This window comes from Cricetulus griseus, assembly GCF_003668045.3.
Source record: "Cricetulus griseus strain 17A/GY chromosome 1 unlocalized genomic scaffold, alternate assembly CriGri-PICRH-1.0 chr1_0, whole genome shotgun sequence".
NCBI lineage: Eukaryota > Metazoa > Chordata > Mammalia > Rodentia > Cricetidae > Cricetulus > Cricetulus griseus.
In genome coordinates this window covers 240,801,793-240,815,757 of record NW_023276806.1, presented here as the reverse complement: position 1 = coordinate 240,815,757, position 13,965 = coordinate 240,801,793, and the positions used below count along the sequence as shown (strand labels likewise).

Sequence of the window (13,965 nt, the reverse complement as noted above, 5' to 3'; positions counted from 1 at the left end):
TTAAAATAATATATTTCTAAGAAAGGCCCACATGTTTCTTTTCCCTTTTAATCTCTTTTATAAAACATGTTTTTATTCTCTCTCTCTCTCTCTCTCTCTCTCTCTCTCTCTCTCTCTCTCTTTCTCTCTCTGGCATGTGTGTGTGTGTGTGTGTGTGTGTGTGTGTGTGTGATTTTAACTGTGTTCCACATGTCTCTCACTCCATGAAAGTGAGAAAAGGAAGCTGGAGCTACAGTCTATTGTGAACTATCAGACATGGGTTCTGTGACCTGAAGTCTAGTCCTATGGAAGAGAAGAACACACTTTTTAATGTTGCATCACCTCTCTTTCTTTAATCCTTACTTTTTTTTGGTTTTGTCAAGACAGGGTTTCTCTGTGTTGCTTTGGAGCCTATCCTGGCACTTGCTCTGGAGACCAGGCTGGCCTTGAACTCACAGAGATCTGCCTGCCTCTGCCTCCCGAGTGCTGGGATTAAAGGTTTGGGCCACCAAAGCTCGGGGGGTGGGGTAATGGCTAATAATACTTTCATATATGTTAGGTAATACCTATTGTAAATACATTTTGCATGACTTCTGGTCTCAATTCCAAAGTCATTCTTCATGTATGTTTGTATATGACTTCTGAGGAACTTGAAAATCATCACTAATACTTTATTTTATTGACTAGCCAACCAACAAATAAGTGAAGGCTGTAAATTACAAAGGATGGAGCTTCAGTGAAAGAACAGAAAGAAAACAGAAAGAAAGCCGCCCAAAAAGAAACTGCCCAAATGTCTCTGCATCTTCAAGAGACAAAATATCAATATAAAACCACAGGCCCATTGACTCGTGAAGATTTCATAACAAAATGAGACATTATTTAATTCTACCATTTTTAATTGTACCCTAGTATGGTTGCTGCAATATGATGGACAATGGTAGCTGAAGCAACAGTAGAAGAACAAACACAGAAGCCATTAATCCAAGAGTAGGGGAATGAAGCAAAGACACAAGAGGAAACTCAAGCTTCTGAGATCCCACAAATACAGTAAACATGATGCACAATTTATGCTCAAGTTAGAACAGAAAAGGCCAAATAAATAATATCCTGAAGCTGAAGAATCAAATGAATAACAAAACAGAGCACTTTTGAATTTATATGTGTAAGGTTTGCTATGCTTACGAACTATAGCAATTAAATATATGCCTAGGGTAACATCTTCAAGTGACAAGAAATGTGGTATTTTCCTACGCTCTTTCTATATTTTCTTGGCCTTTGCTTCTATAAGTCTCTTATAAAGTAAATAATTGTTATATATATATATATATACATATATATGCATATATATTATATATATTACTAAAATTGGAAATGATCTATTTAGAAGTTGTGTTCACAATATGTCACCTATTTTTCTAGTTATACAAACATTCAATGATCCTTTATAATCAGCTGAAAGTACATCATTATTTTAATAACTTGAGGACACCTTTCAAAAAAATACATCTTATACCTGAATAGTATTTCTTTTAGGTAATGCTAGGGATATTTTTAAATGAAGGGAAATCTGATACAAGTGTCAAAACATGCTCAAGTTATTTATTGAATGATTAGTTTATACATTTGTCTCAAGTCAGAATCCAGGATTCTAAAAGTGTAAATTAGTCTTAATTCTTCATTTAAGATTTTCAAACTTGAATGCTTGACCTATTTATGTCTACCACTTATGGGCTATATTTGGAGAATAATGATGAAATATACATTACTCTACTTTGTAAAAAGAAACTATTTTATTAGTATTGATAAAGTTCAAGCGAATGTAAAAGGTTCCCTCTACAATTAATAAACTGAAAACCTAGTATGATATCAACTTGACCTCAGAGGGACGATTAGAAAGATTGTAGAACTATTTCATAGAGTGTAGTTTTCTTCTCACCACTTCTATAACAAAGATGACATTAAAAAGAATTTCCCACACTGTACAGTCACCCTAAGAAATGCTTCTACTATAAATGACAGGTGGAAGATTAGAAATGATGCTGAACTGAGTTTTACATTTCCCATGTTTCTTGGCCTTTGGCATTGTGGAGAAATGACATTCAAAATTTCCTGTACTGGTTTTTCACAGTAGCTGGTAAAATCCTGTTCTTACTTTGCCCTGACAATCTGTCAGAGCAGAATTAGTTTAAAATCCTCTTACCTCTCTTTTGATGCACAATTGAACTCAAATTATCTTTATACCCAGACAGTATGACTTTAAGAAAAGTTTGCTTCTTGACATATTAATATAAATATAGTAATGAAAAGTTAAGTGCTAAAGGCAATTGTTTATTCAGTGGGAGGTCTAATTTACAGATGTGTTTCTTTCCTAACGTAATTCATACTGGCATTCTATCACAGTTTATGAGACGATATGATAACGTGATACCATATGAAACATATCTCATTCAAAAATAAGCTTGAAATTGGGAAATATTGTTGATCAGTAATCTTGTGAAAGGGCAGTGGTAATTTAGGTGAAACACTTATCAAGAGGACATTTCAAAAGATCTTAATGGTCTACATGTAAAATAAGAGACACACATCATACATATATATGGTAGTCTTATATCATGCTTGCAGTGATTATCAGAGTTTAAAGTCTTCACTTTAATTGTGGAAATGTATTCACTTGGGAGCAAAGTGAGGAAGGCACAGATATCAAAATCTCAGTTGAAAGAAAACTCTAAGTAGCTTTAGATGCTCTGGAGATAATTGAAAAATTCACTGTGCCATAGGTTATTTTAGTGGATATTGAAGAACATGGACTAGAAGACAGAGAAAAATGATATATAAGTAACCAATCATGGAAGTGGATCTATTCTACTGTTAGACATCAAAAGCAATATGTAAAGCATAGGGCTACTACAGGAAGGCATCCCCGCCACTTGCAGAAGTTGAAATCACCATGCATATATCTGAACACTGGGTGATCACTGGCCTATTAAAAATCAATTAATTTTCTTTTGAACAATAGTACTGGTTAGGTGATTTAACAAAAAGTCAATGTCTTCATATGATTTTATTTAAAATATTTAACTAAATTATGACTCTACTGACTGACATGTTCATAAATGACAACACTGAGTTTCAGACAATAGGTCTAAGATAACATATTTGTCATGAGATTAAAACCTTGATCAACAGCTATGCTATGGGATATATATTTCAATGTCACTTAGGTTCATGGATTGAATACTCAGACTACCAAGTCTGTGACACTGCAAGGCAGCTTCACACTAAACATTTGAAGTCTATGATGGAAGTTAGGCCTTTGGAGATTCGCACTTGAAAAGCATTTGGAAAACTCTCTCTCCCTCTCCCTTCACTCCCCCTCTCTCTCCCTCTCTCTGTTTCCTGACTACTATGAGATGGATGCTCTTCCTGATATTTCCACAGTTCTGTATTGTGATATCATAACAAAATCATGGACTAAAAATGAGCCATGAGCCCAAATTAACATTCACTAATTATAAGTCAATTAGCCTTGGAATTTTGTTATAATACAGAAATCCAGAATACCATGTTCAAAATAGTATAGTTTGAATTAAGGGAATTTGAAATAAAATCACATTTTCCTTACTGTGAAGCTGTTTCTCAAAATGTTTCAGGAAAAGACCAGTAATGAATACTTCTCTGCCATAGAAAGATAATTCTCAAATCATGATAGTCAAACAGCTATAAATTCCAATGCTGATTTTGGTAGTCTGTAGACCTTTTCAAAAGTATAAAGGCAATTTCACACATATGCTCACTCTTTCTTTCTCTCTGTCTGTCTCTCTTTTTCTCTCTCTCACACACAAAACATGAAAATTTTAGTAATTAATCTAAGAAAACACAAAGTAGATATGATAATACATTTCAAACTACTACAATGTTTTATTCACATACACAGATACTACACAATAAGTAGGCATCTCATTTATTTTATTTTATTATTATTATTATTATTACTATTATTATTATTAATTCAAGTTAGGGAACAGGCATCTTATTTATAAAGACAATATTTAAGCAGGTGTTTATGTGGTCAAATAAATTTCAATTCTTAGATCTAACAACCTCAGTAAAAATTCACAAATTTTAAATTTGATAATTTTTAGAAAAATTGCTTTAGAGATTTTATATTTGGTTATCAAATAAAAAATAAAGAGTCTGTACGTTTCATTTTTTTTCATGACTATGAAAGACATGGGAAAGTTTTTTCTATATAAGTGAAGCTCAAGTGAGAATAAACTGACAAGGGAGATGCTATTCTTACAGCTAGTCACATGTATAAAAGCAAACTTTGTTTATTATGAAATATATGAGCATATGGATTGAATATGAGCTAGAAATGATTTTGTAGCACTTACCTCTCTTAACATTTCTGCCCATGTTTGTGGATTTATCAGAGGAACACGGACAACGTCCTTCACATCTGATAGAAATCTGTTTTTCTAAGACACATGCTTGATATTCTAGTTTGCACTGTGTAAATAAGAGAAAAAGAAACAAAATATTATCAAGTACATTTATATTTAATTATACCAATAGAAAGTCAAAGATGCTTAGGCATATTATTTGTACATATAAGTTCCAAGTGTTTTCATTCATATCTATAGTGCTATGGGACATCCTACACAATCTGTATAACTAAGTATTACATTGACAAAACAGTACAACAGTACTCAGGGAATCATTCAGGTTAGAAGACGTGGAATAGCACAACAGCACAGAAATTGTCAGATCACTTATTCTAGATTACAGAACTTTAAATTACAAAAGGACAGAAGAACAATGTAGAAACTGACAGTCCATCTCCTGAGTTGTGCTTTGGACACGTTTCTGTTCTGTTTTAGTTATTTGAGAATGCATGACATATGTCTCTTATTTCATTCTATGCTTGGTTCACTGACTTGCACACCCAAGTGGCATATCATACCTCATTAAGAAATTATTGAAGGCTTTGCATTTATTAATTGACAAACATGACACATATACAGACCAACTATGCATACTTATATACAAAATCAATATAGCTTATATCTTGCATCCATAATATGATACGTGTGCCTAAATTTTATATAGGTACATATATTGTGAATATACTCACAATAACTTACATGCATATGCATCCTTTTAAATCATAATTTATGAGCTTTTTTTAAGTAGAGTTTCTGTAAGTCACAAATTTTAATAAATGTGAGTTGCTCATATAACTTTACTACCCAGATTTTCTCATGGTAGTTAGCATAATACTAACATAATTGAAGGAAAACTATTAAAATATTATAAAGCAAGTTATTACATGCTTTAATGTAGTTTTGTTTGGGCCTGAATTTATTTTTCTACAAACATGACACGTTATAAAATGTTAAACATATGTCTTAAAATCCTTCTTATGATAATAGTTTATAGCTGAATACTTGATATGATGAAAAATTCTAATCCATATTTTAAGATGTGATGATTATCTTCCTACACAGAAGAACTGTCTGCTGATTCTGATGTAGCATGATTTCTTTATAAATCACTCCCATAATTTTCTCAGAGCCAATTATTTTTAAAATTAAATGAGATAGACATTTCGGCTCCAATGTAAAATCACAGGAGAGGAATTTCATGAGCTTACATCAGGAAGCAAAACATACACCCAGTTACTCATCATATCACTAACATCCTCGAACACTTCATGTTTCTTTGTTAAAAAACTCTTAGTGGACAAACAGAATGCTTAATTGTCCCTGCAACAAATGAATAAAAATTTGGACAGTTTTGAAGAAGTTTGCAATTGAGAAATGGTTCCTCACTATGACAGTATTTTCAAAACTAATCCAATGATTTAATAATTGTAAAATGATTTTGAATATGCTACAAAATGTTCAACATCTAATTAAAGTGGAAATAAGTTAATTACAAATGTTTCGATGAGAGCTAAATTAGGTATTTTTATATTTTATTGTAACTTTGGTAACTCATTACTGTAATATTCTTTGGACTTGATGGTATGAAAGCCATATTCATTACACAATTTATAAAATGTTCAAGTTTAATTTTGAGTGGCTCATTGACAAACCTATAATCTATATTAAGAATTTATTTTAGAATTTGTATTTCTTGTTACTTTCTTCAAAATTCTGTCATTTCACTTTTATGTCTTTTTTCGATGCAGTTAATTTTAGGAGTGAATTTTGTGTGTTTTTATGTAATGTGGTGAATGTTGGATTAGTAATATGATTTATTTGTTTAATAACATTTATTTCATTCCATCTAAGTCTCAAGTAATATTGTGGTAAAGGAGATGGGCAAAATATAAAACAATTTGAAGTTCTCTTTAAATTTTATATAATAGGATAAAATTATCTTTGCAAAAATATTTCTTCATAAAGGAAACAGTTTTCTTCTTAAAATGATCCAACGAAATGGCCTTTTTTCTATAAACTTCTGGAAAGAACATAAAAATCATATGTATAGGAAATATACTCTGTGGACATAACTATATGGATCTTATTCACTTTAACCAAGGAATCACTTAATATTGATATACTTTGATTACTTTTTGGGAAAAATGAAGAACTTTTAAAAAACAGTTTAAATAAAGGACATTAGAATATTAAAAATCTCTTTTTCAAGTAATCTCATCTGTATCCACTGACTGCATTTCTAATTAACAGTGCCCAATTTGCTTAATGAGCAAAGAGCTGAAATATATAGCAAGGTATAAATGAACCAAGTATCACAGAAAGGGCATGCTTGCTGATCCATAGTTAGCCATAATTCAAATAATACAGAGAATGACATGATTGATGCATTCTGTATTACAAAGCTGATATCTTCCTTGGTGTTGGAAGATAGTTCAAGAATTAAGTTGTATGAGGAAATTTTTGACTGCTTGTGAGAAAACTCCAAGAAAATAAGACCTGAGTCTTGTGACCTCAGTATCTTGAAAACCTGGAATTGTTCTTACAATATGTTTTTATGTTTCTTCCACGAGTGGTGGATATTAGTGAATTTACTTCAACTGTTTTCATTCATAAACATGGTTTTGTTATGTGAGGCTCTACTTTGTGATCATATACTTTACTCAGATGACTTTCCTTAACCCTCAGACTAACTGATGCTCTTAATAAATTTGACTACTGCATGACACTTTAACCTGCCTCACCACCAACTAAAGAAAGCATAAAACTTGGAATGCTTAAGTTATGACAAATTGAGAAAAACTAAAGACAGAGAAGTTTTTTGATACTAGTCACAAGATAGTAAACTCACAGTCATTGTGTGTTAGGGTTGGAAGAGACAGATATAATTTCCTTTTCATCCTAGATGTGATCGGCAGATTTTTGTATCACTGCAAAGTGAATGCTAAAAACAGTTCACCAACCCTTGGCCAAAAATGTCTCCATCTGTTCCTATGCTACAGAAGAGAAGGTATTATCATTGAGAAACTCTATCCTAAGCCATCTGCTATGTCTCTTTTTGTTTCAATCTTTCTTGGACTAATATATCTCTTTAATAAACCCAGCACCAGCACTATAAACACAATAAGAACAAGCATGAGCAGGATTTCTCACTCTCACCTGGGACAAAGCCTTCTATAGAAAACCACCTCCACTTGTTCCCCGTGAAAGACAAAGATAAAAAAACAAGAACAGATTCAACTTTAAAACCATTCTTCCAACTGGGATACACAACTCACATAGAAATATTACAGCTGTGATATCTCAAGTCAGAAGTGAAATATAGAAACAAACACATTGCAACCATCTTCACCAAAGTGGACACTAAATTATCATTCTCTGTATATGACACCCTCTTGAAAGAATAACACATTATTTTAAGAAATGTTTATTGTTCTCACCAAAAGCTTTATTTAGGGGAATTTATTTTTACACTATAGAAGTTTATTAGTTCCCTCCTTATCAAAGCAGATGGCCTATACCAAGTGAGTGTATGACATCAAATCCATGTAGCAAATAAAGGTATAGAGAGTACCAGTTTGCTCCAAACTGGGACAACAATCCTTTGCTATCAAGCAAGACCAGGGTCCTTGGTTGTTGGACTTCTAGATCAAGAAAGGCTGATTAGCTCTACTAAATGTAGTCTTGTAGAAAGCTTCCTACAGTGAAATCAATCTCTGAACTTGGAAGAAAGCTCTCTCATGAAATCATTAAAAATGAAGCTTAGGTCTTTTAGGTATTTGAGAGTATAATGATGTGTCCTCACTTAGACATTCCAATTAATACTCAAGAATTACACTTGAAAGATATCCAACTAGCTTTTTCATAGTTTCCACCTTTGAGGCACCAAATGGTGAAATAATCTTTGAGCTCCAAATGTCTGTTGATACCTTTTTTCATATGTTACTACTCTATTTGGATAGCTGACTCAGACCCTGTTATTGTGTTATTTGAGATTAATATGTCTTCATTGGGCTGTGGGAGCTTTTGCAATTCAATGATACAGTACCTTTTTATTTTAACAAATAGGCTCAACAACAGAATTATCATAAAGATATTTCATGAGACTTCTTTGCAATCTACAAGAATCTGATATATTATGAATTGATATAATCTCTTTTGGTCAGTTTTGATGTGATGGCCAGACACTTTAGATACTATATTGTCACAATTTTTTTTTTAAATTATATGGAAGAATTGATGCAATCTTTTTTAACTGTCTACATGTGTGTAAAATTATTGTGCAATGCCAAGTAGAAAAGCCAAGTGAAAACCTACTCAGATTTCTAAAGTAAAATTTGATGGTTGATACAATTTGTTTAGCTTGTTGAATCTGTGAATTTGGAGAATTATAGGAAAATATATAATTTACTCCTGTAGTATATGCCAGTCAAATCCTACTGTGGCATTTCGACTCTAAAATTCATATTATTATGTCTATACAGAAATTTTCCAGCTTTAAAGTACAATTTTCCTCATAAGAACAACATTTTATATTATTTTGAACATTCACATTCTTATAATACTATTATTTTATTTATTAAGTATTACATGAATGTAACATCATGCTTAAATAAAATTATATTTGTTCTATATAATATCCATTTATTCATGGCAATATTGTATCTGAATACCTCTGCTGCTATCATCTGTGACCTTATTATAGAACTTAATATGTCTATGCTTCACATTATTTTTGAGGATTATTTATGAATTTTGTATATAGTATTAACCCTGCATATGTGCCTGCAATGCATAATAGAAGAAGGCAAAGGAACAAATTATAGATGGTTGTGAGCCACCATTATGTTACTCCTCTGGAAGAGGAGCCAGTGCTTTTAACCTCTGAGCCATTGCTCCAGCAACAAGATTATTTTTGAATGATGATGTTAACGTATATTACATACGTTGAACATTCCTATAAGGAATGCATTGCTGAATATGAAATTGATACCCTACTTTTACACTAACATTTCAATTTAAGTGACTGATTAATATCCATTAAGCATTTTAATATCCTTTTGTTTACATGCATGCATTATGTATCTTTGGCAAAGCAAATGATTTTTTTCTAGCTGACTTGTCAGTGGATTGACTTTTATCTTCGTAACGACATTTTGAATGCATAAGCTGGAATAATGCCTGCCAACAAGTTACAGTGCCAGGTGTTACAGCTACCTTTTAACTTGGACTAGCATAGTTTTCTGTCTAGAATATAAATTTTTGATGAGTTACATCATAGTTTGCATTTTCATATCTATCTTATAGTCTGCTATTGCTATAGTATTTTCTATAGGCTAACTGATGAATAATTGGTATTACAATGAGAACATCTATGTGAAATCCTCACACAGTAAATGTACCAGCCCTTCTGTTCCTAAAGACACCACATGGGTTAAGTATATGCATTTTCACTGGGCTCTAATTCCAGAAATTTTGCTTCTCAGTTTTAGTATAAAGTTTTAGTTAACATTATTGCAGAAAATGTTTATTTTTTTTTGAAAACTAAATTAAAACTACTTAAATTACTACCTGATATTATTGCTCAATTAATAGTAAGGTTATCAAATATAATTTCTTTTCATAGCAACTCAAGTAACTATTGTGCTTAGTATGAAGAAAGTATAAATTCTATCATGTTATAAAATGTTTAGAATTTGCAAAAAACTTGGTTTCTTACAAAATGTGGGTATTTGTAAAACAATACGATTTATTTTGAAATACAATGGTTTAATTAAGTAAGAAACATTATATAGGAACATAATATTATGTACTATATCAGAAAAACTATAATAGTTATAGTTACTCTTTAACACATTAACAAACATTATATAGACAATAGAATTACTCTAGGTTATGGAGGCTTTTGAATACCAGTTTAATATTATTTGACTCTTAGACATTTAAAAATTTCCCCTTTCACATAAAAACCACATAAGTAAATTTGTATAACTATAAAACATACTTAACAATTTTCACCTAAACTGTGACTCATACAAGTATGTGGAAGCAGCAATGTATTGTAAACCTTAACCAGAGTGAAGAGGCAAGAAAAAATAAATAAAGTCATAAAAACAGAGGGCATGAAGAATTTAGTCTATGTCTATAAGTAGAGGTTTATTATACAAGTATAAAACACGGAGATAAATAGAACTTTATTATATATAGTACCTGGCATTTCCACTAAATATTGTTAACTATTAGTGAAAATAGAAGTTTTTTGAAATCAATGGCAAAATGCCTCAGGTTTATTCCAGATGAATCATTCATTCATTCCAATAATATAATATCTGAACTATAAATTTATATGAGATCATGCTAAAACACTGGGGATAGCATCTCATAAAAATAAATGATTGCCTATCCTGAACTGATTTCAAATTGTGTTTTAGATTTTTGCTAAATTTCAAATAAAAAAATTAAGAAGTCAATTCTTTTTCTCATAAAAGTTTTAGAATTGTGATTCCTGATATATCTCAGGAGCTAAACTTAGGGTGTGTTGGATACTAAATCAATAAATCTAGAGGAGAACTTTCTTCCCAATTAAAATTCCCTCCAAAATAGCATTTTCATCACAGAACATATTTCAATAACTTAATGTCCTCAATGTTCTATAGAGTTTCTTTTAAAACAAACACAATAACCCTTATTTATAAGTGTCTGTTAGCCCCTGTCTTACCCCTCCTCCTCCCACTCTTCTTTGTGTAAAAAATCCTTCCCCTATGTTACATCACTTTGTTTAATTTTGTTGTGGCTTGGTTTTTGTTTGTTGGCTTTTTTTCATTTGTATATCTGTTTTAAAAAGTTAATTACAAAATCAAGCTGATATCGAATGAGAACAGTTCAAAGACAAACAGCACTTATGCTTTTCTGACTTTTGTTCACAACATAAAACAGTCTCTGCTAAAACAAAAAAATATTGCTGGATAAAGATAAATTTAAAATACCAACACATTGCTTAACAATGACAATTGTTAGGTGCCACAAATTTTCTATATTTCAAAATACATATACATATCTCAGTTAAGGAAAAAAGAAATGAAAGAAAGCATAAATCACTTTATTTTAATATTGACATTTATAGTAGAATATTGTCACAGGACAACATAAAATAAAATGCTTTTTATAATATTAATCCTATTGCCTACATAATCATATACATAAACATAAGAACCCAAACATATTATATGAAGAAATTTTATCATATTTCTCAACTATATTTGTACAAAAATGCATATGATGAGTCTGTAAATGTCTATTTATGGGACTCATCTCCACTAACTTCAGCAATATCTGCAGCAAAAGTTGGGAGTTCCAGGATGAAATAGATAACCTTTCTAGTTCCTTTCTCTCTCTCTCTTTACACACACACACACACACACACACACACACACACACACACACACACACAAATTTATAAGAAATGCCTATTCCTAAGTAATTCACCACTGTTTAATTCAACTGTCAAGTGTTACATTACTAAATATAATGGAAAAAGCTTAAAGAGTGATGCAATGTTATCTTTACAGGCTTTGTTTTCTTGATGCCATGCTAAATTCTAAAACATCAGTATTGTTTATTGATTTATTCTCAGAGCAAATGCAATGCACAGTTTATATAAACTGATGGATTTACCATTCATGGTCTAACAAAGATGTTGTATTGGAGAATAATTCCTAGATCACACTGAAAACTGAGAATAAAACTCATATTAGACTTTGCCTGAAGTAGAGAAGCAGACACCTTCATCTTTATGTCAATTTCAAGAATTATTGCCTCTTGGTCTAGTTTGAATAGAATGATATTTTCATTTTCTTTGGCATTGCTAGATTTGAAAGAATTCAGAAACCATTAGCTTTTTGTCAGGAAAGAAAAGATTAAATATGCTTCCACAAAGGTCAATTACTTCTCTTAATAACAAAAGGGAGGCAGTGTTATGGGAATATAATTTATGAAAATTACATATGCTCCATTTTTCAATAAAAATACATTTAAATTGTTGTAATCTACCCTTTCAGGTTTTATTTTTTGTATGTACAACATCAATGTCCCATTGGTGACTTTGTTAAAATTCCAACCTTCAGAATTTGAACTTCAATATTAGAATTATAATTAATACAATTAAATTATAATTAATCAAAATGGTCACTTTTATCAAACATCCTATATTTTAAATTTTTAAACTTATTTTATGTGTATGGGTTCTTGTCTGAATGCATGTCTATTGGCTACTTGAAATCCTAGCAGCTGTGGAGACTAGACAAGAATATCAGATACACTGCACTGGATTTATAGGAGTTACAGATGGTTCTAACCTGCCATGTGGATGCCAGAAATTAAACCCAGGTCCTCTAGAAGCACAAGTGCTCTTGACCATTGAGAAGTCTTTCCGGTCTAACCAAGTCATACATTCTTAAAGGATATCCCCATTGTATAATTTACCTAAAATTTTCTATTGGTTGCCCTGTGAAACCAGCTCTCTTATCCCATCCAGGTGCCAGATCCTGCCCCTAATATGACTTGGGTCTATTTAGAGTTAGTGATGGAAACATCATTTGTAAATTCATTTCTATTTGCTAAGCTAATCACAGCAAACAAACTTGACAGAACTAATTACATAATCTGAAAAGGAAACACCTGGATAACAGAACAAGAGCAGGGGAACACATGAAATTTATTCAAACTATTGTAGTGTTCACTCTGTATTCACAGTGTCTATGAACTGTAAGCCAGGGAAAAATAAAAAGACCCATAGCTCCTGCCTTCACCCATTTTCATCCTTTGCTTAGAAGATGTTGGAAAATAATAATGAAATGACTGACTATCTAGTTATTCGAGCATTGGACTGAACCAAGCCCTCTGAACGTGGGTGCCAGTTAGGAGGCCTGAGCAGTCTACAGGATCTCTGACAGTGGAACCAGTATTTATCCCTAGTGCATAAATGGACTTTGGGACCCCATTTCCCATGGAGGCATGCTATTGCAACTCAGATACATGAAAGAGGGCCTAGACCCTCCTCCAAATGATGTGACAGACTTTAATGATCCCCCATGGAAGGCCTCAAACCCCCTAAGGAGTTTATGAGGAGTGGGGTGTGGGAGTCAGTGGAGGGCATGGGAGGATGGGAGGGATAGGAAACTTTTTTTGATATGTATAATAAGATTGTTTCTAAATTAGATAATTAAAAAGAAAAAAAGCTATTCCCTTTACAATATTTTATCTTGGTATAGTATACAAATAGCCCAGGGTTATATTTTTTTCTCATAAGAAAAAATACTGAGTTTCATTTGCACTAAATTTTAAAGAGTGATTCATTAGAATACTTTAATATAAGTTTTTATGGAACTCTGATTCCTATTTAGTTCTTAGTGTTTCATGTGACTCAGCCTTAATGTTAGCAGTGCAAAATCTGAAGAATGAAAGGTCCAGATGTGCCAGGTCATGGAATATCTATATTCATTATAATTGACAGAGAGAAAGTCAGTACTGAAGACCAATATTCATT

The 13,965-nt window shown here is 31.9% G+C and overlaps 1 protein-coding gene across 4 annotated transcripts in view; it reads right to left on the bottom strand.

Annotated features, from left to right (window-relative positions):
* Positions 1-13,965, bottom strand: part of Spock3 (SPARC (osteonectin), cwcv and kazal like domains proteoglycan 3) — a 377,611-nt gene that overhangs the window by 83,739 nt on the left and 279,907 nt on the right. For all 4 annotated transcript variants that reach the window (XM_035451289.1, XM_035451290.1, XM_035451288.1 and 1 more), the window contains one exon: positions 4,374-4,488. In XM_035451289.1, coding sequence (XP_035307180.1) covers positions 4,374-4,488 — 115 coding nt within the window. The remainder of the gene's footprint in view (positions 1-4,373; positions 4,489-13,965) is intronic.